The 27,386-nt window shown below is 34.8% G+C and overlaps 5 protein-coding genes across 5 annotated transcripts; 2 read left to right on the forward strand and 3 right to left on the reverse strand.

Annotated features, from left to right (window-relative positions):
• Window positions 1-17,328: 17,328 nt before the first annotated feature.
• On the forward strand, window positions 17,329-17,892 carry BDR25DRAFT_349055 (uncharacterized protein; the record flags this gene model as incomplete). Its single annotated transcript, XM_033694503.1, has 4 exons — window positions 17,329-17,344; window positions 17,416-17,504; window positions 17,667-17,794; window positions 17,844-17,892. 4 exons carry the CDS (start codon window positions 17,329-17,331, stop codon window positions 17,890-17,892), a joined length of 282 nt encoding a protein of 93 aa, XP_033553996.1.
• Window positions 17,893-18,756: 864 nt separating this feature from the next.
• BDR25DRAFT_209033 (ankyrin) lies at window positions 18,757-19,197 on the reverse strand (the record flags this gene model as incomplete). The annotated part of the gene is made up of 1 exon (XM_033684592.1): window positions 18,757-19,197. A coding segment is annotated over one exon (441 nt), but the record flags the coding sequence as incomplete, so codon positions are not given.
• A 43-nt stretch (window positions 19,198-19,240) lies between these two features.
• BDR25DRAFT_208776 (uncharacterized protein) lies at window positions 19,241-20,578 on the forward strand (the record flags this gene model as incomplete). Its single annotated transcript, XM_033684585.1, has 2 exons — window positions 19,241-19,626; window positions 20,248-20,578. Coding segments are annotated over 2 exons (717 nt in total), but the record flags the coding sequence as incomplete, so codon positions are not given.
• A 26-nt stretch (window positions 20,579-20,604) lies between these two features.
• On the reverse strand, window positions 20,605-22,764 carry BDR25DRAFT_203294 (ankyrin; the record flags this gene model as incomplete). The annotated part of the gene is made up of 2 exons (XM_033684415.1): window positions 20,605-22,330; window positions 22,394-22,764. Coding segments are annotated over 2 exons (2,097 nt in total), but the record flags the coding sequence as incomplete, so codon positions are not given.
• A 1,711-nt stretch (window positions 22,765-24,475) lies between these two features.
• On the reverse strand, window positions 24,476-25,111 carry BDR25DRAFT_208321 (uncharacterized protein; the record flags this gene model as incomplete). The annotated part of the gene is made up of 1 exon (XM_033684561.1): window positions 24,476-25,111. One exon carries the CDS (start codon window positions 25,109-25,111, stop codon window positions 24,476-24,478), a length of 636 nt encoding a protein of 211 aa, XP_033554000.1.
• Window positions 25,112-27,386: the final 2,275 nt, after the last annotated feature.

Genomic DNA, 27,386 nt, shown 5'->3' on the forward strand with positions numbered 1-27,386 from the left:
GTTATATTCTAGTATAACTTAGTATTTTTCTCTAAGTAGTAGTATGTTTAAGGATAACTAGTTGTTAGTAGTTTTAGTTTTTATAGTTAGTTTTTTAGTCTTAAGCTAGGTTATGTATCTGTTTTTATGCTTAATTTATAGTAACTTCTTTTGTCTAAATTATTTGCAAGGGGTAACTCCTATACTTGCATTAAAAGTTGTTAACGTACTTCACAGGCAAGTTGCTTACACACCTAAGTTGCTTACTTTTACTAAGACCCTACTAAACTACTCTTTCTACACTAATGCATTCCCTACAACACTACTTAGACGCGCTAAAAAAATGTTAGATACAGCTTACACTTTAAGCTTTTAAGTAAGACATAAAACTCTTAAAAAAATGTGCTATAGCTATATGTAAAGTCTTATAAAAAATAATAAATAACTATAGCGCTAGACAACCTTTATAATCTAATTCTACAGCTAAATTATAAAGGCTAGGTAATAAAAAAAAGCAGGTGATTATTAAGACTATACTTAAGCTATATGCGCAAGGAATTTCCTCTTAGATAGCATTTATAGCTAATATAGCTAATTCTTTGCGCGCTAAGTGTAATCTAGGCTATGTTTACATAAACTAGCCTAGTATGTTTGTAAAGTGTTATTTAAAGCTTAAAGTAAAGTTTTAAGTGTAAGTATAGTTAAAAGATATTTAGCTAATTATAAACTCTATTTTGCTAAAGTTGTACATGTTATTATCCTAAATGCTATACTTAGCTTTAATATTTTTTATAAAGCTAAACCTGCTCTAAATTACTCTAGAACTTTTATAAAAAGCTTTTTTATAGTTATACTTATGCTTAAACATTACTTTAAGCTCTAAATAACGCTTTATAAACGTACTAGGCTAGTTTATGTAAACATAGCCTAGATTACGCTTAGCGCGTAAAGAATTAGCTATATTAGCTATAAATGCTATCTAAGAGGAAATTCCTTGCGCATATAGCTTAAGTATAGTCTTAATAATCACCTGCTTTTTTTTATTACCTAGCCTTTATAATTTAGCTGTAGAATTAGCTTATAAAGGTTGTCTAGCGCTATAGTTATTTATTATTTTTTATAAAACTTTATATATAGCTATAGCATATTTTTTTAAGAGTTTTATGTCTTATTTAAAAGCTTAGAGTGTAAGCTGTATCTAACATTTTTTTTAGCGCGTCTAAGTAGTGTTGTAGGGAATGCATTAGTGTAGAAAGAGTAGTTTAGTAGAGTCTTAGCAAAAGTAAGCAACTTAGGTGTGTAAGCAACTTGCCTGTGAAGTACGTTATGTTACTTACTTTTACATAAAATGTAATATCTATAGTTTTGTGTTACAATCCTTACTCCGGCGAAATGGTATTTTCGGGAGTACGTCGGCCTATGGTGATGTGTTAGCGGAGAAGGGAGGACTTAGCTTGATCAGGTGTACAGTCCGTTGAGCAGAGTGTGGGATAGGAGAAGAGAGAGTAGGCAGGCTTGTGGTTTAACCTAGCAGCTGTATAGGGAGCTGGTAAACCTGATCTGTAGGGATAGGAATAGAGGTATATATAGTGCGAGATATATAAGGCAGTAGTGTCCTCTTTAGAAAGGTATCACAGCTTCTTAGTTTAGTTAGGTAAAGACTAATTAATAAACTAAACAGTAATCACAACCTTCTAACTGTAGTTGTAATTAAGACTATATACATAGGTTTGCATGCTTTGCATGCCTGCATGCTAGTTCTAAAACTACCTGCATAGCCTGCAAGCCTGCAAGCCTGTATGTCTTATTAGATGATGCACTTAGCAAGGCTTTTCTCTAAAAGCTAGAGCTATTCCTTATCTGTCCTGTCACGTGATTTGCTTAGCGCAGGGCTAAGCGTCTTCTATCTAACGTTGTTTAGGCTGTGTAGGACAGCTAGTTAGTTTATTACAGTCTAACTGTTAGCTATAACACGCAGGCTTCCCTCCTAGTTAGCGTCCTTACTATTACGTTTTTTCTGTTGTAAGCGTTAGGTTTTCTTTTTAGCTAGTGCGTTCCCTTCTTTAAAGGCTAATCCTATGTTAATCCTTCTTAACTATGCCTCGCCAGGCTTCTTGTTTGTCTGCTGTTGTCTGTCGCCTTTGTACTGTTACTTGTCTTAATCCTCTTTATTATACAAAGATGCGTCTGTGTAGTGCCTGTTACTTAAGTAGGTCCTCTTACGCAATGTCCTTATTATTAGATAAGTGTGTTAAGTGTGTGCAAAAGAGCAGCTACTGCAATGCCTTTATGTTAGATACAGCCTAGGATTAGTTAAAGTGTGAGCGTGAGAGGTTGTTAGCAGAGGCAGAGACAGCCTAAGAGGACAGGATGCGCAAAAAGAAAAAGTTAGTAAAACATCTTTAATTAATTATTTTCTATAAAAAGAGGATTTAGAAGTAGTTAAAGGTACTAAAGAATTAAAAAGTAAAGTATCTAAAAGAAGACCTTTTATTACTAGATAAGCTTAAAGCGCTTAAGGCAGAAGCAGCTAGTCTTCCTTCTCCTTAACCTATGTTAAAGGGTTGCAGACCTCCTACATTACAGCTAGTTAATGCTGCTGTTGTTTTAACTAATAATAGTGTTTTCTAGCCTAGGGAGCTTTCTCTAGGGTAGTTTTGCTTAGAAGGGACTCTAGGTATTTGTAAAAGGCCTAAAGGGCGTTTAACAGGCTTTTAATAGGTTTCTATGTGTTTTTACTAGTAGGCTATTTTTTTTATTTTACTAGGTACTTGTTTCTTTTCTAGTTTAAGATTCTTTCTACTTTATATTCTTTCTCTTCTTCTTTCTATCTAGTAGTTGTAAGTAGAATAGTTTTAAGTGTAAGCTTAAGTTTAAAGACATAGAACTAAGAGTGTATCTGCATTTCTTTTAGTAGCTTAAGTTTACAAATGCTAGAGCGTGTTTATATAACTTAGTATAGTTCTATACGTTTTTCTGCTAACTTTCTTAAAAGTTGTAGTGTCTTAAGATTTTTTATGTCTAAGTATATATAATTATTTAAGTGTATTTCTAGCGCAGGTTTTTTTTTTATTTACTGCCTTTTCTATAGCTTTCTAAGCTAATTAGGCTTCTCTAGTAAGTTTCTAATATAATTCTAAAAGTTTTATTATGTAATCTATAGCTTTTAGGGGATTAGTTAATTACAAGCTATAGAGCTTATATTATAAAGAGTAACTAAAATTAGCTTTATATAGGGTTTCCTTAGTTATAGCTAATTCTAAGGTATTAATAACAAATTACGCTATTAGCAGCTATTTTGCCTAATCTATTTATTTATATAAGACGTATTTTTATAGAAATTTTTTAACTTTTATGTTTATTCTTTCTGTTTGTCTGTCTATTTGTAGGTAATAAGCAGTAGAGAGTTTATAATTAATTCTAAAGTGTTTAACTAAGGCTGCTTAGAATTTACTAGTAAATAATTTATTATAGTTAAAGATAATAATCTTAGGGCATTTATAAGTAGTAAAGACATTCTTTTCTAGTTTAAACATAAACTCTTTAGCTGTAATGCTTTTTTTTAATAGCTATAAGTAAATAAATTTAGTAGTTTTATTAATAACCTATGTAATTATATTACATAATCTTTTAGTACTAGGTTCTTGTAACAGTGGTAGTCTAGTAATAAAGTCTATAGTTATTATAGTCTATAGTTAACTTAGCGCTGTAATTGCTTAGAGCAATCTATAAGGTTTATAGCGTTAAAAGTTGTTTTTATTACAAGTGTTACACTCTTACAAGACTTTAGTACATAAGTGTTTTAGTTAAAGTATCTTTTAGAGTATAGCAGTTTTAATCTTTTTCTATAGTAATCTAATTCCTAGGTGTTTAAACATAGAGGCTTTATAGTATTCTTTTATTAAGTTTTTCTATCCTTATTTAACTATTATAAGGGAACATAGTAGTTCTTCTTAGTTAGGTCCTTTATAAACTAGTCCTTCTAGAGTTTCTCTAAAGATTATAAACTTCTCTAAGTTTTCCTTATTTGCTTTAAAGTAGTCTACACGCCTGCTTAGAGCGTTAGCCTGCTAATTACTACTTCTTGCTATATGTTTAATAATAAAGTTAAACTAAGCAAGTTCTATTACCTATTATACATGCATTAGTAAGAGTTTCTTAGTAGTAAGGAAAGTAACAAGATTTATGTAATTAGTAAGGATTATAAATTGCTAGCTAAGGCCTTAAAGCTTAACTTTCTAATTTCTACATGCATTAACTATAGCTTTTAGTTCTTTGTTAGAGATAGTATATTTTTATTCTAGTAGCATAAACTTTACTAAGTAGTAGGCAACTAGATGCTATTAACTATTTTCTTATCTCTAAGAAAGTGCTGCTTCTTTAGCTCTTAAAAAAGCATTAGTGTGCACTTTTGTTTCTAGCGTAGGGTTGTACATTCTAAAAATAGGGTAGCTTGTTATTATCCTTTTTAGTTCCTAAAAGGCTTTATCTATCTCTAGTATCTATTAGAACCTTTAGGTTGCCCTTTCCTTTAAAGTAGCATCTGTAAGGGGGAGTGCTATTTTTAAATAATCCTTAATTATTCTTTATATATAGCTAGTAAGGCCTAGAAATCCTTTAATTTCTATTACTATTATTAGTATTAGCTAATTAAGTACCTTACTTACTTTAGTAAAGTCTATTTTAATTTCTTCTTTATTAATAATAAATTCTAGGTATTTAGTTTTTTATATGTTAAATTTACATTTTTCTAGTTATAGATAAAGTCTATATTATTAGAGTTAATTAAGTATAAGTTTTACTTTAGATATGTAGTCTGTTCTGTCTTTTTTAGTATATATTAGAACATTATCTAGATACATAAGTACAAATATATCTAGGTAGGGGTTAAGTGCAGTGTTAATAACTTGTTAGAAGGTTGCTAGGGCGTTAGTTAGTCTAAATAGCATAATAAAAAGTTTATATAGTTCTCTAGGGGTTTAAAAGGCTGTTATCTATTTATGTTCTTTTTTAATTCTTATTTTATTAAATCTATCCTAGATATTAAACTTAGTAAAGTGTTTAGTTCCTTTAAGTTAGTTTATAATATCTTAGATAATTAGTAGGGGGTATTAATCTTTTATAGTATTATTATTTAGGGTTTAATAGTCTTAACATACCTGTACCTTACTATTCTTCTTTTTTATAAAGACTACTGCTAATGCTACTAGGCTATTACTTTCTCTAATGTGTTCTTAAGCTAGCATCCTGTCTATGTATTCTTACAGGGCGTCTTTTTAGGCTTTTGTTAATAGCTGTAGTTTATGCGTTTTTAATTATAAGTTTAGCTTAAAATTAATAGCGTAGTCCTAGGGCTAATGTAGCAGCAGTTCTTCTAGGTCCTCTAGGGTTTTAAACATGTCTTTATAATCTTAGTATTCTTTAGGTAGCTTAGTTGTTTCTTAGGTTATTTAGTAAATTCTAACCTAATTAAAGTCTTGTTCTTTCTTAAATTCTTTAAAAAAAAATTTTCTAGTTCTTTTTTTATTAGGCAGACAGCCTAAGCTTCTAGTTTCTAGCAAGGGAACATTTTTAGTTTTTATAGGTTAGTTTTGTTAAAGTTCTTATAAAATGCTAATTATACTGCTTCTTTATTATCCTAGTTAGATAAGGACATAGTCTACTAGTTAATTACTAAGTTATGCTTATAGAGCTAGTTATAACCTAATATTGCCTAGTATTTACCTTCTAGTAGTAATATGTTAAAGGATATCTAGTCCTTTGTACCTTTAGCTTTAGTAATAAGTTTTTCTGTTTTAAGTTAGATTTATCCTACTTTATATTCTATTAATAAGGCGTTAGCTAAAGATACTCTAAAAAGGTTTTTTTTTTTTTAAAAGAGTATGTTATTCTAGTTAACCTATCTTAAATTAATTACTATAAATGTGCATCTACTGTTAATTAGGGCAAGCCTCTCTTATTTCTAGCCTAGTTGTTTAAGGGTAATTTTAGTTATTAGGCTTTAGCCTAGTCCTTAGCCTACTGTAATAAGGACGCAGAGTTTATAGAGTGTTTCTTTATAATCTATTTTATTATTTTCTTTAACAGCTTTAGCTGCATCTTTGTATTTTGCAGTTTAGTCTAGTTATATTTTATATTCTTAATGTCCTAGTATTATGCATTCTGTTACAGTGCATTAGGCGTTTTCTATCTTATAGTAATATAGCATCTAGTTATTTTACTAATATGCCTTTTATTAGAAGTAATAGAACATGCACGTTGTTCTGTTATTGCATTCTGTCTATAGTTTTTGTTTATAGACTATACAGTTCTTGCAATAGAGACAGTGTAGTGTTTTATAGGTAGACGTTATACCTGTTAATGTGTTAGTTTCTGTTACACTTTCCTGCGTTCTGTGTAGCCACTAGCTAGCTCTGTGCTTAGTTAGCTAGTGTTTAATGCAATACTTGTTACTGCATAGGTACTAGGTATAAAGACATTTCCTTAGGTTATTTTATACTAGTATTAGCTAAACCTGTGTCTATTTAGAGTATTCTTTAGTTCTAATAATTTGTAATAAGTAACTCTAGTAAGTACATTAGAACTTGTTATGTTACCTACTTTTACAGAGAATGTAGTATTCTTTGTCCTGTTAGGTTTCTAAGTCTTTGCAGGTAATAGCTAATATAAGGGGAAGCGTGTTAGCTTGTTCTTAACATAGTTTAGGTGTTATTAGTAGCGTACACTACTAGTTAAGACCTTCTTCTTTATTAAGAATTTTCTTAAACATTTTCTATTATTCTTCTTTATTTATAACTATGTAATGTGTTTTAGCAATTTCTTTTAGTATATTGTAAGTTTTAACATTATTATTAATATATACTTTATACATTAATTTTTTGCAGTCCTTTAAATAATGTGTGTTGCTACATTTCTAGTAGTCTTTATAAGTAAATTAATATCTTAGCTCTTAAGCAGAGATTTCTGTTATTAGTTGTTCTAAAGAAAACTTTTCTTTCCCTTCTCTAATGTTTGCAATGTATGTTGCAGCTTAGGTATAGCCTTACTATTCTTTATAGGTGGCAGCTTGTTCTAGTGCCCTAAAGACTTTATTAGTGTCTTATACCTTAACTTTCTAGTATTCTATTAGGCACTCTTTAGATTTGTGATTGTCTCTGCATTACTAGTAGAGGCGTTTATCTAGCTAGTCTAGAATCTCCTGTTCTGTTAGGCCTTATTCTATATGCATTACTTTTATAGTTAATCTGCTATCTTTATTCTTTAGTTATTTAGAGTCTAGGCATTTCTAATAAAAGTAACCTACTTTTTTATAGTTAAAGCATGCTTTTTTTTAAGCTATTTCTTCTATTCTTTGTTTAGGGGTAGCCTTACACCTTTAGAGGTATTGCTTTTTTTTTTAGAGAAGCTACATGTATGTTTAGCGTAACTAAGGTCTATAGGTTTACTATTAATTTATAGAGTTTCCTTCTTTTTTTAGAACTAGTTAGGTTTTCTAGTTATCTAGCTTTTTTCTTTTTTACTACATTGTTTAGCATGTCTTTTATTATATGTAAGTGCTTTTTTAACGTAATCCTTAAAGCTCTTAGGCTTCCCTATATAAGTAAATTTGTCTTTAATGTTGTCTAAAAGCCCTTTATAGAACATTTATCTTATAGCTTTCTTGTCTGTCTATCTGCAAATAGCTAGCAGTTCTCTAAAGTAAGCTGCATATTGTTATACAGAGCTGTTGCCCTGTTAGAGAGCGTTTATCTTATTAACTACTTATTTTTCTTTATTAACTAGCTTATAGATTATAGTTAGAGCTGCTTTAAATAAATTAATGTTATTAAAGATTTTCTATGTTTCTAGTAGTAAAGGTTTACTATTAGTTTTGTAGTTTATCTAGTTATTAGTGTGTAGTTAGAACTAGATAGCAGGTAATCTTTCTAAGTGTAGGCCTATTTATAAAATTATTTCTTTGTCTGTTCTAAAAGCGCCTTTGTTATATTGCATGTAAAGGTAGCATCTAGTAAAGAAAGGTTTTAGATCCTTAGCAGAACTGTTAAATGCCTTAAAAAGGGCTAGGCGTAGAGTCTTTTTTAACTTAATACTAGTTTTTTTTAAGTAATATTTCTAAGGTTAGCTACTTCTAGCTATAAGGCTTAAATCTAATAAATGTTTAAAGGTCCTTACTATGCTTAAAGCTAGAGGTGCTGTTTAAGCTGTTTAAGCTTGTTTTAGAGGTAAAGTATTTACTAATTCTGTGCTTCTTTAGTTGCTATAAGGGTCTAGCTAGTGCCAGCAGCTAAAGCGCCTGTTATGCTGATATCTAAGGTGGTAGTAGCTATACTTTACAGGTGGTGGTGATTACTGTTATAATCCTTACTCTAGTAAAATAGTATTTTTAGGAGTACATTAGCCTATAGTAATGTGTTAGCAGAGAAGAGAGGACTTAGCTTAATTAGGTGTACAGTCTGTTAAGCAGAGTGTAGGATAGAAGAAAAGAGAGTAGGCAGGCTTGTAGTTTAACCTAGCAGCTGTATAAGAAGCTAGTAAACCTAATCTATAGGGATAAGAATAGAGGTATATATAGTGCAAGATATACAAGGCAGCAGTGTTCTTTTTAGAAAGGTATTACAGCTTTTTAGTTTAGTTAGGTAAAGACTAATTAATAAACTAAACAGTAATCACAACCTTCTAACTATAGTTGTGATTAAGACTATATACATAGGTTTGCATGCTTTGCATGCCTGCATGCTAGTTCTAAAACTACCTGCATAGCCTGCAAGCCTGCAAGCCTGTATGTCTTATTGGATGATGCACTCGGCAAGGCTTTTCTCTAAAAGCCGGAGCCATTCCTCATCCGTCCTGTCACGTGATTCGCTTAGCGCGGGGCTAAGTGTCTTCCATCCGACGTCGTTCGGGCTGTGTAGGACAGCCAGTTGGTTCATTACGGTCTGACTGTTGGCTGTAACATTTTGTTACTCTTTTAGTTCTTTTCTTATTACTGCTAGAGCTAGAGGCAGTGTGTCTGCTTATTTGTTTAATAGAGTAGAGGTCTAAAGAGGTGTTTAGAGCTAATTAAAACTTTTTTTTTTTGCTAGTATTTTTCTAAAGAACTTTTGTTATTCTTTTTTGTTTAGTATATTATAGTAGACTATAGCAATCCTTCTTATAACTTTATAAGTGTTATAGTTGTTATCTAGAATTACTTTATAAAGTCCTGTTCTATAAAAATTATAGTTATAAAATTCGTTACATTTTTAGCAGATTTTTTACTTAAATTATTATTTAAGCTTTTTTAGTAAGACGCTTATTCTTTCTTATTAGATAAAGTACTGTTCTTTACTTTTTTTACATTTTTAACATAGTTAGCTACTTATGTTAGATTCTACTATCTCTTAAAGACTGTAGCTTGTTTAATAGCCCTAGAGATACTGTTTCTCTTTTAGACCTCTACCTTCTAGTAGTCTACTAAATAGTTAGAGGATTTATAATTAGCTCTACATCTGTAGCAAAGTTATTTATTTAGCCTGTTATAGAGTTCCTCTATTATTAGGCCTCTATTAGCGTACATAGCTTTTATAGCTAACTTATTATCTTTATTTTTTAGTTTTTTAAAGTCTAGGCAGTTTTACTAAAAATAGCCTACTTTTTTATAGTAAAGGTATGCTTTCTTTTTAAGCTATTTTTTTTATTCCTTATTTAAAGGCAGCTTTACGCCTTTAAAGAAACTACTCTTTTTCTTAGAAAAGCTATGTGTATGTTTAGTATAGCTAAGATCTATAGGCTTACTATTAAACCTTAGAGTCTCTCTTTTCTTCTAGAACTATTTAAGTTTTAAAGTTATAACACCTACTTTTTTTTCTCTATGCTGCTTAGCATGTCTTTTATTATAAGTAAGTGCTTTTTTAATATATTTCTTAAAGCTTTTAAGTTTTCTAGTATAAGTAAATTTATTTTTAATTAGTTTTAAAAGCTTATTATAAAACATCTGTTTTATTACTTTCTAATCTGTCTATCTATAGATAGCTAGTTACTCTCTAAAGTAAGCTATATAGTGCTAGACAGTGCTTTTTTTATTATAAAAAGTTTATTTTCTTAACTACTTACTTTTCTTAATTAACTAGCTTATAGATTATAGTTAGAGCTAATTTAAAAAAGTTAATGTCTTTAAAGATTTTTTATATTTCTAATAGTAAAAGTTCTTTATTTATGTAGTAGTTTATCTAATTATCTGTGTAGGGTTAGAACTACATAGCAGGTAATTCTTCTAAGTGTAGGCCTATTTATAAAATTATTTTTTTATTTGTTTTAAAAGCGCCTTTATTATATTACATGTAGAGGTAGCACTTTATAAAAAAGAGTTTTAAGTTTTTAGCTAAGCTATTAAATGCCTTAAAAAAGGCTAAGCATAAAGTCTTTTTTAACTTAATACTAGTTTTAGCTAAAATTGCTAATTTTTTACACACTAAGCATAATTTAAGCTATATTAGCATAAACTAGTTTAGTATGTTTATAAAGTATTATTTTAAGCTTAAAGTAAAGTTTTAAGTGTAAGTATAGTTAATAAATATTTAGCTTATAATAAAGCTTATTTTACTAAAGTTATATATATTATTATTTTAAATACTATACTTAGCTTTAATATTTTTTATAAGGCTAAACTTACTTTAAATTACATTAAGACTCTTATAAAAAGCTTTTATATAGTTATACTACACTTAAATGTTACTTTAAGCTTTAGATAACACTTTCTAAACATACTAAGTGTTGAATAGACTCTCTGCTAGCTAGCACTTAGTGTTAGCAAATGCGTACAAGACAGAGAGGGTTGCACAGTGTAAACATTACATAAAAGTGTTAGGTAACTAGTGTTAATTACTTTTTATTTTTCCTTTATATAAAGAAAAAGGGGGATATCTAGATATTTGCGCACAGAGGTTTACGCATAAGCATTATGTAACATAGATACGTGATTCTGCTTGTGCGTGATTGCTTGTATCTAGGCCGCAACACTGCTGCTGTGTACAGACACTAGCAACTTTTCTTTTTATCTAAAAAGTTACCTTTTATATGTGTTACTTTTTTTCTGTCTGTATAAGTCTATCTAATTACATTTTACCTTTACTTTACCTTATTTATTAAGACTTGCCTTAGTAATGCTATGTGTTAAAATAAGCTAGTTATGCTATATAAATAGCTTTTTTTTTCTTTATTCTTTACTTTTTAAGCTTTACTGTATAATCCCCTAGCTCTTTTCTCTTTTTATACAGTGCTAATAGTAACAGATCCTTATAATAAGAAAAATAAGTGTGTATAATATAAAAAAAATAAAAAATAAAAAAAAATAAAAAAATAGGTCTTATATATAGGTGTTATTAGTCTAGTTAGTCTAAGGCATCTTTACGCACAAGATCTAGCTAGTCTACAGATGCTTCTATCTAGATAGAGAGGTAGTTAGTTAAGACTAATAATTAAAAAGCTTAGTTTAGTGTTTTTTTTATATATATATTTACTAAGTTATTTTTACTATTAATTTACTTTATTTTAGTAATTTTCTTTTTCTTATATAATTTATAAAGTAATATAATGTTAATTATAAGTTACTTTTTACTAGTAGTGCCTAGCTTAATAAGGTAATTATATAAAAACTTTAAATTTATATAAATTACTACTAAAATTAGTAGTAGTTTAAGTATTTATATAATTTACTATAAAGTTATACTAAAAGTAATTATATTATTAAACTTTTTAACTATTTTATATAGTTTACTAGTAAGAACACTCTTAGTTACTCTTTTACACTTAGTAGAATTCTAGTGTATAATGTTACCTAGTATTTTAAAGTAGTTACTTTACTTTATATAGTTTTTATTACTTAATATAATTAAAAATCTTAGCTATAAGCTAAAGTTTTTATTATTAGTAAATAATTTATTTATAAAAATAAACAGCTTTACATAATTAAGCTATAATAGTAAAAAAGTAAGACTACACTTACTATTATTTATCTACTATTAGATTTATGCATTAAGTATGTTAATGTTATTATATAAAAAGTCTATAGTTTGTGCAGTAATAAATAAGTTAAATGCTGCCTTTAGTTAACATATAGATATAATATATACCCTTTTTACATATTACTTAATATATTATTATGCAGCATCTTTATTTTTTAAGTTAATTATATAAAAGTAGCTTACTTATCTTTTTTAAGTAAAAACTATTATGTTATATATAAGTTTAATCTTTTTACTATTAAACTTAATAAGCTGCTTTTTTACTAAAATAGTTTTACTTTTTATATAAAACTTTACTTTTTATAGTTTTTTTTTTTTTTTATATAAAATTTTTTATTATAATGCTTAAAGTGTTGTCTATTTATAAGCTAGTAATACTAAAAGTGTGCTCTTCTTTATTAGTAATTAAAAGGTAAGAGTTGTATAAAAAAATATACATGCGTAGCTTTTTTTTATAGTAGTTATAATATGTCTTAAACTAATACAGTTCTAATTTAGTAGCTTTATATAAAAGTTATATAATCTAGAGTATTATATTTAGTAGAAAGCTCTAGCGCATCTTCTTTAGTAGCTTTGTGTACAGCATGCGCATAAGCTTATTTATTAATTAAATGTATACTTATATAATATTACATAGTTTAAAATGCATTTTGTATATAGCTTTTAGACTTACTTTTATAGCTAAAAGTAGTCTTTAGCTTATTTTTTAAATAGTTAGTAACTAGGTAAAGATTTCTTTTTTTTTTATTTAAGTAGCTAGTAAACACTAAGCAGAATTTCTTATATAGTTAAGTTATTTTGCCTTTTACTTTTTATATAAAGTAAAGGTTAAAAATCTAACTTTTATACTTTATTAAGTTATATGCTATAACCTTAAAAGTGCTATTAGTAATTAGAGTGTTTATTTTTATATAGTCTAATTTTTTAAATAGTTTTCTAAGTATAGTAATTACACTATCTATATAAAGCTTAATAAATAAAGCCTAATTATTTTTTTTTTTAGGTTAGAAATACCTAGTCTAGACTTTATATAGGTTTTTTTTACTTTTTACTTCTTCTAGTATCTATATCTTTCTTTTACACTAGTGCAGCATTACTATTCTAAGGGGCTTAGTTTGTAGTAGGCTTTAGTTTTACTTTTATAATATTTTTATAAAGCTATCTTTTTTTTTTTTTCTTTAGAGGATCTTTTTATATAGGGATTAGTTTATCTAGGTTATTTATTATAAGTAAGTTATTTTTTTTTATAGTATAGTTTAACTTATATATATTAAAGCTTTAGTAAGCTATTTTTTTTTAATAATAACATCTCTTTCTTTAATACTTTTAATCTTATATAGGCTAGTCTAGCTTTTTTTTTCTTTTTATGCTATAATCTTTAAGCTAAGAGAGAAGTTAAGAACTTTATATATTATAAAGCTATTATAAGTATTAATTATATAATTAATGTTTACTTTTATATAGTTTTTTTAAAGTATCTTTATTACTTTTTATATAGTGCTTACTTATGTAATAATGTCTAGTAATAGTAGAGAGTCTAAGTTAATTCTTAAGTATGCTCTAAAAACTAGCAGTGTAAGTACTAGACTATATAAGCTAGCTATGTTATTTAGAGCCTTAACTGCTATCTACAGAATAGCCTTATTATCTATACAGTTACCTAGCTTAGTCTTTAGGATGTTAAACACTTATTAAAAAGGTGTGTGTACATGCTTAACTTTTCTAACTGCTTAATGTGCTTTTATAGGCATCTGCTTACATATAGCTTCTATAATTTTTGCATAGGCTTAAAAATCTTTTAAAGCAAAGTTTATACTAAAGTTATGCATAATATAGTCTAAAAGTCTTTAATAAGTGTTAATCTAGCATTTATATAGTACATCCTAGGTATCTTGTGTAGACATAGATTTTAGGAATGTAGCAGCCTAAAATAATATGTCTATATTAATAATATATAAGACATCTTTATTATTAATTTATATAACATTAATAATAACTTTATAGTTAAAGTAAGTGTTATTTTTAATTATAAACTTAAATCTTTATAAAGCCTAGTTATATAATTAGTAGAAGTAGTAGAACTTCTTAATCTCTTCTAGTACTACAGCATTAATGTTGTAGCTAGCGCTAGTTAGCATCTTCTAGAGTCTCTTTATACAAGAGTGTCTAAATTAGTAGTAGAGGTAGTAAAGTTTTAATTTAGTAAAGAAAAACATAAATTCTTCTTTACTAATATTAAAAAAAAAGTGTTTTTATTTTTATATAATAAAAATAGTAGTTTTGTCTTTACATATAATAATATTTAAAATATTATTAAAGTACACACTTATTTAGTCTATGTCTACTAGAGATAGTAGGAACAGTGTTAGAGTCTCTAAAATGTAATATGTTATGTTACTAACTAGGTTAGTAATTTATATAGTACTAATTAATTTTATTAATTTTTATTTTTTAAAGCTAATACTTTTCTTTCTTAGTGTCTAGTCTACTTTTATATAAGGGAATTCTTATAAGTATGCTTTAAATTATAACTTCTTTATAGTAGAGATTCTTACTATGCTAGTATTCTATAGTTTACCTTAGTATACTATATAGTATTAATCTTTAAGAATAAACTATTCTATGTATTTTTTAGGTTCTAGGCTATAGATGTTCTCTGCAGTTATATAGTAAAGAAATATAGCATTAGTAAGGTAGTTAATAATTTTTTTACTTTTCTTTTTATCTAAGTTATTATTATTATATAACTTTTTTTTTTTTACTTTAGTTTGCTTTTAAACTTTTAAATGTATATATTTACCTTTTTATATGTTAGTGTCTTATTATAAAATCTTTTATATAAAAAAATATATTAGTGTTTTACATAGAATTAATTTATATAAAAATAATTTATTAACTAACATTTTTTTTTATAATAAATAAAGTATTACTTTAATTATGTAGAGAACTATAGTCTAAATAATCTTTTATATTCTCTTAAGCTTCTTCTATGTTATTAATAGCTATGTGTACATAGTAAGCTATATTGCCTATTAGTATAGTATATGTTTTAGGATTTATTTATAAATGTATTATTTTATTAATTAATTATAACTTAAAGTGCTAAATAGAGGTTACTGTATAGTGCTTTATATATAAGCTTAATTAAGAACATTACTTATTTAAGTTTAAGTTACCCTTAGCATACTTATATAATAGCAGTGTAAAGCAGTATTTTGCTTTAAAATTATAGACTAAAAGCTTTTTATATAAAAGTAAATTTATTAATTATAGCTTTAAAAGCTTTATATAAAGTTTTTATAAAGTTTTTTTACTTACTTTATATAAAGCTTATTATTATCTAATTTATTTAATACTAGTTATAGTTTATGTTAGTATTAAAGTAATTACTAAGCTACTTATATAGTAACTTCTATAATTATTCTAGACTAATATTATAAAGGTAGAACATGTGTGCACGCTCTTTAAAAATATTAAAAAAGATGCTTGTATATAATGCTTTAAAGATAGTAAAGTGTTAGTAAAGCTTAATAAATACTATAGCCTTATTAGCTAGAATATTATATAGTTACTTTATATAGTTATTTTTCTTTTTCTATGCCTTTTAGAATTATATAACCTTTTTAGGTGTAAAGTTCTCTACTGTAATATCTTATGTAGGTAGAAGTTAGTATAGATTATACAGTAATTAAATTATATATAGTAGGTACAAGCTTTAGAGAATCACATGCAGAGCTGTAGCTATAGGAATATGTAGCTGCCTAGTTATGCTCTTGTACAGTAAGCTATTACAAGGTAGTTATACTAATTATAAAAGAAGTATTAGGTCTATAAGTAATTTATATAAAAACATTCTCTATTATATTAAGACTAGTAATAGTAGTAATAGTTTTATATAATGTTTTAGTAAGATAGTAAACATGTGTTCTTTTTTTATAAGTCTATATAGTGTAGTAGCCTTTATTATGTCTTTTTTAAAGCTAATGCTCTTATTCTATAAGGTAGTAATTAGTTTTTATAAAAATAGTTAGCTAAAATTTTTAAAGTGTATAAGCTTTTACTTTATAAAGTTATTTTAAAAGTTTTTAAGCATATATACATCTATTATGCTTAACACGCAGAGTTTTATAATTAAGTTAGCTATGTATAAATTAAGCTTTTTTTTAAGTGTGTTATTTAATAGTTTAATTTTATTTACTTAATTTTTAATATTTATTTACTTTACTAGAGTCTTTACTAAGATGCCTATAAAAGGTATATATTAGTTATATGTTAATATGTTATGTTAGCTAGTTATAGATAGAGCTAGTGTTGCTTGTTGCTCTATAGTAGTTAATTATATGTTGTTGCGCGCTGTCTTACTTCTTGTTATACACTGCCTCTAAACAGCCTTATGCAAAAAAATAAAACAGACCTTTTAGCGTTAAATAAGCACTACTATTTATATAATACTTTTAAATAGTATTATATAAACAAGTTTTTTACTTTTACTTAAGTAACTAAATAGAGATTTATAGCTACTTATATATAAATTAAACTTTATTTTTACTCTTACTAATTTATAGTTAAAGTAGTAAAGAAAAGAATTCTTTTTATATATAAACTTTTAAATAAAAAAGTATAAAAAGAGCTTTCTTTTTTATAGTATTTAAACTCCTAATTAGTGTTAAATAAACTCTCTACTAGCTAGCACTTAGTGTTAGCAAATGTGTATAAGATAGAGAGAGTTGCATAGTGTAAACATTGTATAGGGGTGTTAGGTAACTAGTGTTAATTACTTCTTGTTTTTCCTCTGTACAGAGGAAAAGGGGGATATCTAGATGTTCGCGCACAGAGGTTCGCGCACGAGCATCATGTGACATAGATACGTGATCCTGCTCGTGCGTGATCGCTTGTATCCAGGCCGCGACGCTGCTGCTGCGTACGGACACTAAGCTAGTTTATGCTAATATAGCTTAGATTATACTTAGTGTGTAAAGAATTAGCTATATTAGCTATAAATGCTATTTAAAAGAAAATTTTTTATATAGATAGCTTAAGTATAGTCTTAATAATTACCTTTTTTTATTATTACTTAGCCTTTATAAGTTAGCTATAAAATTAGCTTATAAAAGTTATTTAGTGCTATAGTTATTTATTATTTTTTAAAAAACTTTATACATAGCTATAGTATATTTTTTTAAAAGTTTTATATTTTATTTAAAAGCTTAAAGTGTAAGCTATATCTAACATTTTTTTAGTATATTTAAGTAGTGTTATTAGAAATGCATTAGTGTAAAAAAAGTAGTTTAGTAAGGTTTTAGCAAAAGTAAGCAACTTAGGTGTGTAAGTAACTTACCTGTGAAGTATGTTGCAGCAAATTAGTTTGTACTAACTACAACTTGTAGTCCCCTCTGCTCCTCTAGTAATCGTATAATCGTACTAACAAACTGAGTCGTAGGGCGGTTGAAAACTCCGAGTCGAATCGTATTACTTCTGATTGGTTACGCTGCCGCTATCTCTGAAGACGTTGAATTTGCAGTTGTTCGGGGCGAGATGACAAGGACATTTTAGAACTTAGCTCTACTCCCTTCTTAGCTCTCGACTCCACTAGCTAGTCTTGTTAAGTAGCTGTAAATAATAAGGGAAAAGTACAAGTTTACTAAACAAGAAGATGCGCTACTTACCAAGCCGAAGGTGAAACAGAGTTCTACCTTGAACCGAGGTCAGCCGACGGTAGAGCATATCCTCTGGTATGATGAGTGGCGCCGCGTCGTTCTCGTAACCTTTGCAGTTAAGATGGGTCAAGCGTATGCCAGGTCAATAGAGTTGGAGTGCGTGTTGTAGAAATTTAAGATTGGGTGGCTTGTTTGGCCGAGCGAGGCAATACAAGTTGTTCTTTAGCGTGGCCACATCCAATCAACATCACTAGCCACAGCGCCTTCTAGTTAAGGTAAGGTGTGGTTTAGGTGACGAGTTGCTGAATCAACTAAAGAGATCTATCTCCTGAACCTTAACTAGTTCTCACAACAATTACCGCGGAACTTCGCGAGGTAGCTCCAATTTGAGGCTTGACGTACGGATATGTCTCCATTACAGGCTATTGAGAAGGATACTTGTATACAACACCGCCTTGGAGTTTGGTGCGCCTTTGACCTCCTGAGAACACACGAGAAAACCGTAACTCAAGCTCCCTAAGTCATCACGTTTTTCGAAGTCATCGAGGCTGGAACATATATCAAGCAACACCCAAGGGCCAAATTAACCCCATAACGAAAGGATTGGTGTCCTCCTACCTCATCCTCATCCCCTGAGTAAACCCAAATTAGAATGTTGATGGGTCGAACACTCAGAGGCGCCCCATTAAATCAAGCACAGCCACACCCTACATTAGACCCTTCCTTGAATAAAAGTACGTTACGGACCAAAAGGCCGTGAAAATCAGTGGGCAAATTCCTCGAAAGAGGCTAGTCTTCTCACCAATACACATATTCAGCCAGCTGTTTGGCTTCGGAGGGCTGGTTGTGGTTCTACTGTGTGTGGATCTTGGGAATATCCAACTTGGCAAGATATCCCGCCGCGGACGCGACGTTCACGTGGAGCTCGTCCTCATTCCTCTTCATTTGCGAGCCGTTGCACTCTTTCCGATCTGCCATGTTGATATCACCGAAGAAGAGATCGTCTGCGCTGTTTGCACAATAGCGTTGCGGTCATCTCCAGGAAGAGTTATGTACCAGAGTCCGATTGTCAGACTGAGGGCAACTGGCCAGAGGCTGTATAAAATAATCTTCGAAACCTACTTGGCCCCGAACAGGACAGCCCACGACAGCGGCGTCCGACCAGGTTTGGCTTCTTTCGACTCGGCGTCGACTCTGCCTTTATCAAGGAGCAGGTTGACGATAGCCTCATGCCCGTTCTCAGAGGCCCATGACAACGGCGTCAGACCATGTTTGGTGTCTTTCGACTCAGTATCGACACTCCCTGTGTCAAGGAGGAGCTTGACGCTAGCCTCGTGCCCATTTTCGGCGGCCCACGACAACGGCGTCAGGCCATGTTTGGTGTCTTTTGAGTCGGCATCTACTTTGCTTGTGTCAAGAAGAAGCTTAACGACTGCCTCGTGCCCGTTCTCGGCGGCCCACGACAGCGGCGTTCGACCGTATTTGTCCCTGGCGTCGGCATGAACTTTGCTTGTATCGTGCAATAGTCTAACGACGGATTTGCGCCCGAACAGGGCGGCCCACGAGAGTGGCGTCCGACCATTGTTGTCCTCAGCATCGGCATTGACTCTGTCTATATCAAGGAGCAGTTTAACGATAGCCTCGTGTCCGTTCTCGGCGGCCCGCGAAAGCGGCGTCCGGCCATGTTTGGCGTCTCTTGAGTCGGCATCAACTTTCCCTGTGTCAAGAAGCAGCTTGACAACAGCCTCATGTCCGTTCTCAGCGGCCCACGACAACGGTGTTAGGCCATATTCTGTATCTTTCAACTCGGCATCGACACTGCCTATGTCAAGGAGCAGCTTAACAATAGCCTCATGCCCGTTCTCAGCAGCCCACAACAACGGCGTCAGACCATATTCTGTATCTTTTGACTCGGCATTTACTTTGCCTGTGTTAAGCAGCGGCTTGACGACAGCCTCGTACCTATTCAAGACTGCCCACCACAGGGCGTCCGACCATATTTTGTATCTTTCAAATTAGTATCAACTCTACCTGTGTCAAGCAGTAGCTTAACGACAATGTTATGCACATTCAGGGTAGCCCACCACAGAGGCGTCCGACCATATTTGATGTCTTTTGAGTCAGCATTGACTTTACCTGTTTCAAGCAGCAGCTTAACAACAGTCTTGCGCCCGTTCTCAGCGGCCCATGACAGCGGCGTCCGACCATGTTTAGTGTCTGTCGAGTCGGCATTGACTCTGCCTGTATCAAGGAGCAGCTTGACGATAGCCTCATGCCCGTTCTCGGCAGCCCAGGATAGCGGTGTCCGACAGCTTTTCCTTAGATTCGGCATCAAATTGACGTGAATCAAGGAGCAGCTTAACGACGGCCTCGTGCCTATTCAAAGTGGTACACCACAGAGGCGTCTGACCATATTCTGTATTTTCTGAATCGACATCCACTCTGCCTATATCAAGCAGTAGCTTGACGACAGCGCTATATCCATTCTCAGCGGCTCACGACAACGGTGTCTGACCATTTTTGGTATCTTCGGAGTCGGCATCAACTTTGCCTGAATCAAGCAGCAGCTTAACGACAGCATTGCGCCCGTTTAAGGTGGCCCACCACAGCGGCGTCAGACCGTTTTTATCCTTAGCTTCGGCATCAACTTTACGTGAATCCAGGAGCAGCTTAATGACGCCCTCGTGCCTGTTTAAAGTGGCCCACCACAGAGGCGTCCGACCGTGCTTAGTGTCTTTCGAGTCGGCATCAACTTTGCCTGTGTCAAGAAGAAGCTTAACGATAACCTCGTGCCCGTTCTCGGCGGCCCATGAAAGCGGAGTCCGATCATATTTGGTGTCTTTTGAGTTGGCATTGACTCTCCCTGTATCAAGCAGCAGCTTGACGACAGTCTTGCGCCCGTTCTCAGCGGCCCACGACAGGGGCGTCCGACCATGTTGAGTGTCTTTCAAGTTAACATCAACTCTACCCGTATCAAGCAATAGCTTAACGATAGCCTCGTGCCCATTCTCGGCGGCCCACGACAGCGGCGTCCGACCGTAGTTATCATTCGTGTCAGGGTCGACTCTACTCCTCTCGAGCAGCAACCTAACAACTGCCTCATGGCCCTTCTTCGCAGCGGGGAACAATAGCTCCTTACTAATATTGTCCTCTAAATCAATTTGAGAATCTCCTTTGGCCAGTAGCTTAATCAACTCCTTTTGTCCACTAGAGAAGGCATAAGATAATGGTGTTCCTCCAATTTCATCCTTTAGGCCCGCCCGGGCCCCCGCCTTAATTAGCAGCTTGACCGCAGCTATGTTCCCATTCCACACAGCATATGATAATGGCGTTCGACCATATGTATCGACTGAGTCGACTTCGGCCCCCTTCCCTAACAGTAGGTTGAGGAATAGGTTGAAGTTTAGCCCGGTATAGGCGCGTTTGATCAATAGCTTGACCACGGTGTCAAAGCCATTTCCTGCAGCCCATGATAGCGCTGATCGCTGGTATGTATCATCCCGAGAATCCAGGTCGATGCCATCCATCTTAAGCAGATGCTTCACTGCTGTGCTCAGTCCGAAATAGGATACAACCATAAGGGTGGTGAACCCCTGGGGGAGCTCAGTGTTTGTACTTGTCCAATAGATTCTGAACCAAGTCAGGCAACGCTGTGAACTTACATCACAGATTCTCAATATTGATGGGGTAATTGCATCTTGTATCCCAATTTGCAACTCGCGGAGGTGAGCAGCCCAATGCTTAGCAGAGTAGTCAAGGAAGACATGGTCCTCAGTGTATTGGGATGGTGGTCCGTTTCTGTAAAGAGGATGCGTTTCAAATTCTGCGAGGAGTAGGTGCCAGATGCAGATCTCAGCAAGAATACGATGGGATTCTTGCGGTCTTAGTGAGTTTTTCCATTTGAGATTGCTGTGCACGTCTTTGGGAGAATTCACCATATCCTTCTGAACCAAGAATTCCTTCGCTGTTTGGTGAAGTAGGTAAATCCTCGAGTCAATGATTGTCACAAAGAGGCCACAGATGTCTCGTACATCCTCTCGGAAACGGTCTTCGGGTCTGAGATTGAGGTCATCATAGGACTGATGACTTTCTTGAAGAACTAACACCAAGGTCATCTCTCTCAGGGTCAGGGGCCGTGCTGCCGCCACAACGATGTATAGTAATTTTTGGGCCCTTTCGGAATCGCGGCTCTTAGAGAGGATCTTGTCGTATGCCTCGTCAACTGTTTTGGGGAGCTGGGAAGTGGCCTCGAATATTCCAGTTTTGTCGATATCGATATCGCTCTCGATCAAGTCAAGCGTAAGATGTACCCATAAATACGTTCTGTTAGGAACACGCATAAGCTCTCGTAATAAGAGGTCTTGCTCGTCATATGTAAGCTTCAGTCGTGCTCCAATATCCTGGACTCTAGCTCTGATAAAAACATTGATCTCTCGGGAGATCTTTTCCATCTCAACACCGCTTTCTCCGCTCAAATGGATCACCGGCAGCCCTGGAATCTCTAGAGGCTGGAAACCACGGCGGATTACACCATAGGGTCGGCTCGTGAGGAGAAACTTCAAATTAAAGTCCCTCCTAGTGCCATAAAGTTGGCATAATTTTCGAGCGAGCTGAGACCTCCCCTGATCTTCGCATTCGTCAATTGCGTCGAGAAGACAGATGATTTCGCCGGCATTCTCATCCTCTACGGCGCTGATAAGTATGTCCCAAAGGCCATTAAATGAACTAGTGAAGGTTTCTCCGTCGATGTCGAACTGATCGAGAATTGCATCAGAGAGTAGGATGCGTTTCTGCTTGAAAAGTTGGTGTAGGATACAGCAGAGAGCGCTAACCACATTTCTCTGGTCCTCAAAGTCGTCCTTGAAGAAGAAGTAACACACCGTTCTGGATTCTGTTGTCGGTAGAATAGAATCAACCAGGTATTTTGCCAAAACCGACTTTCCGCATACGGGATCTGCAGACACCCAAAGCATTCTCGATGACTTACTCTCCTGCCAGTCCCGGAAAAGCTTATGAGACACGAACCAGTCACATGTCCTGGGGACCCGACCAGGGTTTCGGTCTTTTCGATCTCGGTATGGTGATGCATTGAGGCACCTCAGAATCTCTATTTCCTTCTCCCTCCGGGCCCGGTCTTTCTGCGTGTCCCTAGTTCTGAGGTGGGCGGATGGTGATTGATCTTGCCGAGAATTAGTATGTAGTTTCAACTCGCTTTAGATCCCGGCGTGTGAAGTCAGCCAGATTTAACAATCTAGATGAATTATCATGATTTGTGCTAACCGTACCAAAATTTCTTACCGAAATGCACAGGCCCATTGAATTTAGGCCTATGAAATTGGTTGCCTGGGCCTGTATTGTTGTTCTGAATGCCCCCTGGAGCGTTGAATTTGGGCCCGGGGTCGTAGCTGTTAAAGGATTCACTCCTGGAAGGCCGCCTCGAGGGTTCCGTCTTACCATGTAATTGCGGACTGTGTTGGGTAGATGCGCCATTTGCTTGTGGGTGCTCGCTTTCCGACAGGGAGGCAGCATTCTGGGACTGCTGCCGCGACCGAGATTTCGCGTCTAGGGGTCTCTCCATTGTCTAACGTACGTTGGATTAATTGACAAAGTGCCGATTACGAAGTTGTGCTAATCAGAGTTGTGCTTGAATAAAGGAGGCCATCGGAATCTCGTCGTCTCTGCCGGGAGAAGGAAAAATGCGAGAAGATGTGAAGTTGCCAGTTAGGAACTATCAAGGACGGGGAAGGGATATTCTTCTGTTGCGAGAGTGTTGACACTCCTGCGAAGGCTGAAGCACCTTAGGCGTCAGATTTTAGGTGACGCTTGGAAAGCCAGCCACATTCTGCCCTGCAAGCTAAGACGAGATGTTTGAGCGCGGCACCCTCGGCAGGAACAGGTCGTAGAGTATAGATAACTGCTCTTCACCAATGATGCACTAACCGAGATGATACGTTGTAGATCGACTCATGAAGTGACTTGATATCTTCTCTGCGCCTCTCGAGGCTTCGACGGACATGCCAGCTGATCCAGGGATGGATGGGGTCCGTTCGTAACACGAGATGTGACATATGCTTCACGCAATTTGAGCACTCTAATGTGGCATATCTTCGCCTATTTCGGGGCTGACCAATTCAGTGAGGCGATTCAGCCGCACCACAACTGTGGCCGTCGTCACATCTGACTTCAAGACCGCGATCGGTCCCATCAAGGACAGGAATTTGCAGAGCGATGGAAGAAAAAAGGAATCACGGGGTCCAGAAACATCCTTCGTCGGGGTGAACAGCAGTGTAACGAGAAGGGAGTGCGAGGGTTGCATATTGGACTGATGATATCATGTGGGTTCCTCCTTGGCTCGCGACCTTGATGCTGCATTTGGAAACGATCCCATCAGGAGCAGTGGGGGCCAAATGGTCGGCTTGTTTCTGACGTTTCTCTTTGTTGGACTCTTCCGCAAAACTTGGTAACTTCCCCTTGTGGCTCACTGTAAACGCTCGGATGCCCTGGACCGGATAGGGTTAGGGCCTGTGCATTTTGGCTCGAGCTAGACGGATGTGTCTGAATATATCTGAGTAGAGATTGATCGATATGGCTATGAACCAAATCAGGTATGTATGTAGTTTGCTACACTTCATCATAGTATAATTTATTCACATAAGCCCAACACTGTCGAGGAAGTGACTGTTCTTGAACTATGGTACCAAACGCGCAATAATGCCTGCTTGCACTGCCCAGACATCACAGCCCAGCCAAAGAATGACATACCCTGTCAGGAATCCAGGCTTCGGTTCCTATCTGTTACCGTACCATGGGTAGTTTTCCAACAAAAAGTAGTCCTCATCACGAAGTTCTGCCAAAAGTCACACTCCCACTGAAAATAGTCCTGGAGAATTGGTTGCCACTGCCTGTATTGATATCCTGAGTACCACCAGGGGCATTGAACTGGCGCGAATCGTCGTAGCTGTTAAAAGTGTTGCCCGAACCCTCTTTCGGCACGGACGGCTCCATCTTTAACAATTTATCGATCGCATCACGCAATCCCTTAACTTGATTTTGCATTATTTCTTTAATTGTATCATTCTCGGCCAGCTCACATACGTCCTTCATCATCCACAACGTCAAGACCTCCGCCGTCTTTCCTTTGCCTTGCTGTTGCACGGCCGCTTTGTAACTCTCGAACCTCGAAGTCTCGGGTGCCTCAGCGACGTCCTTGAATATGCTCTCGGACAACGTTGCTTTTGTGTTGCAGGCCTCCAGTGAACTCATGGCACTCTGGGGGTCTTCGGCTGAGCCGCGTGCGTCTAGTTGAATTTTGGCAGTCTGGAGAGCCTCCTCGACAAGGAGCAGCCCTCTACCTGCTTCATGGAATGCCTCCCGTAGGCCCTTGTCATCTTTGACAATATTGTAATTTTTTGTAGTAGCCTTGAGAATGGCAATCGTGCTAGAAATCAAGTTGGTGACGTTGGTGCCTGCCATCCTTGTACAGAACACGAGATCAGGGATATCGATATGGGTGAGAGGTATCAGATCTGCTGATGGAACTCGAGAAGGAATTTAAAAACCCCGTTCACAGTGCTTAAAATAAGATATCTGGAGGGAGCTGACCACCTCCTGCAGTCTCTTTGCACGTGCATTCTCGATTCTCATTTGCTGAGACTGCATGCGTGGCGTGTTTGGGGCCTTAAATTGTTGTTTGCTGCGTTACTACGCTTAAGAACTTGATTAGACTGTTTGCGCAAGGATCCTGCCTCCTGCATCAAAATCCTAGCAGTTGGTGAACTCGGCAATTCCCAACAAGGATATAAGCGAGTTGGCCAGACAAGCGAGTTGGCCATCCCACTACTTGTTATAGATTACCTCTAGGGTATTCTAGCCCTTAGTCTAGATTGGGGGATATACTGGATGTAAGTCTAGTAGTCTAGGGACTTTGGCAGACTTCTTCAGCTTGGTAGGAATAATCAGCCAGCAGTTGATATCGGGTGCAGAATAGTATATATGCCTTAAAGTTGTGTTTTAGCACATATATATCCTTCCTTCCTTAAGGATTTATCTATTAATACCATTCTATACCCCCTTCTGCGCCTTATACATACTGCATACAGTGCTCTTACAAAGGGAGTCTAAAATACTTATGGGGTGCTAAGAACATCAGTGCAAATGTTGCAAATCTGCTCATATTTGCTAATACGCGGATATACGCAATAGAGGGAAAGGCAAGCAAATGTTTAAATATATGGGAACCGCGGATATCCATAGCGGTCGCAGCATTTTGTACACAAGTCGAAGTTCAGGCAGAGAGCTTAATCGCGGGTGGGAAGAACAATTGTCTTCAACTAGCTCTGGTGATACCAGTACTGCGCATGACCCACAATTCGTCAACAAGAGGTAAGAATGCAAGTGCGCAGCTACTGCAGAGTATTGACTTTGATCATAGTCAGTAGCACGACTATGGTCGATTTTGTGTCTTTCTTCGAATGTATGCTTCCAAAAACTCAAATCCTTGCCAATTAACACGACATGAGGGACAGCCGGAGAGCCTTTCCCCAGAACGTCGAGCGAATCCAGTCTTCCAAAAGAGGTACCAATTTAACTGGGATAAGCACGAGCGCTGTAGGCTTTTATCGGAAGAGCAATGCCTCCTGTGTCCTCACAGGGTTTGGGGTTACGCTTTAAAGCAGAAACAGTGGGCACAGCTCCTTGTGGGCAGACTGGAGGAACCGGACGCAGGTGAATGCAAGGATTTCATTCGCAAGTCGGTCTTAGCGCACCAGGAAGGGAAAAAAATGCAAAACAAGGCTAGCTACTTCTGAGCAATCGGAGACTTTGTCCCAGATAAAGGGAGAGGGTTGATCATTACCCTCTATGGTAAATATATACCATTCCACGCTCACATCACGTTTTAATACTGACATTTCAAGGATACCCCTTGTTGGTAAAACCTTGACAGCGGAGAGTGTGACGTTGGTTGCGCCAAATCATTGCTTTCCATCGGTGTGTTAGATATAGGGATTGAAGGCGATAATGTTGAAGAGAACTTGCAGAAGGCCTTTGGTCTTGCTGGGAAATGGGAGGCTGTCTTGCTTTTTAATTGAAACAACCCAGTTCCATCTGTAGGTTTCCTTAACGATCACCCAAGTGACGAGCCGGATGGATTTCTCGAAGCCTGGGGTGAGGGAAAACGACCTCAAAAGAAACGCTTTAGTCTCAAGTAACATCCGTTGATCCAGACGCTTCAGCCAGATATGAACTTATCTAACTTTAATAGTTCTCCTGCGAGTGCCTCTATCTGTCAGCTCCATAACGCACCATGCGATAGTTCGGACACTCTATCGGAGATAGGGATAGGTTGTGGAATTAAGTCAGTTACTTGTTTTGTGATTATCTGTCGCACATGCATTTTATCCGCCCATATTCTTCTAGTGTCCATGGTACTTGCAGCAATATCTAGTTTTGCTACGTGCATGAGGGGGAAACGAAGTATTTATTTCTCGAACGCGAAGGATGGAATACAGAAGATTTCAGCTAGGATTGGAATCTGAAGCATCGAGGAGGCAGTAAAAAGCAATCTGTATGACAATCATTCGCAAAAAAAAGAGTACAGGGGATTCTGGCAAGAGAGGATAACCTCTCCCCAAATTTACGCTTACAAACACTTGTCAATTGACTTCCACCTTTTCCTCCATTGCTCAGGCTCGTCTGGACGGTAGGCGAGCGACGATTCTCTGAATGATATCAGAATCTGTCGGAGATA

The sequence above is a fragment of the Lindgomyces ingoldianus genome (genome assembly GCF_010093535.1).
Source record: "Lindgomyces ingoldianus strain ATCC 200398 unplaced genomic scaffold BDR25scaffold_2, whole genome shotgun sequence".
Taxonomy (NCBI): domain Eukaryota; kingdom Fungi; phylum Ascomycota; class Dothideomycetes; order Pleosporales; family Lindgomycetaceae; genus Lindgomyces; species Lindgomyces ingoldianus.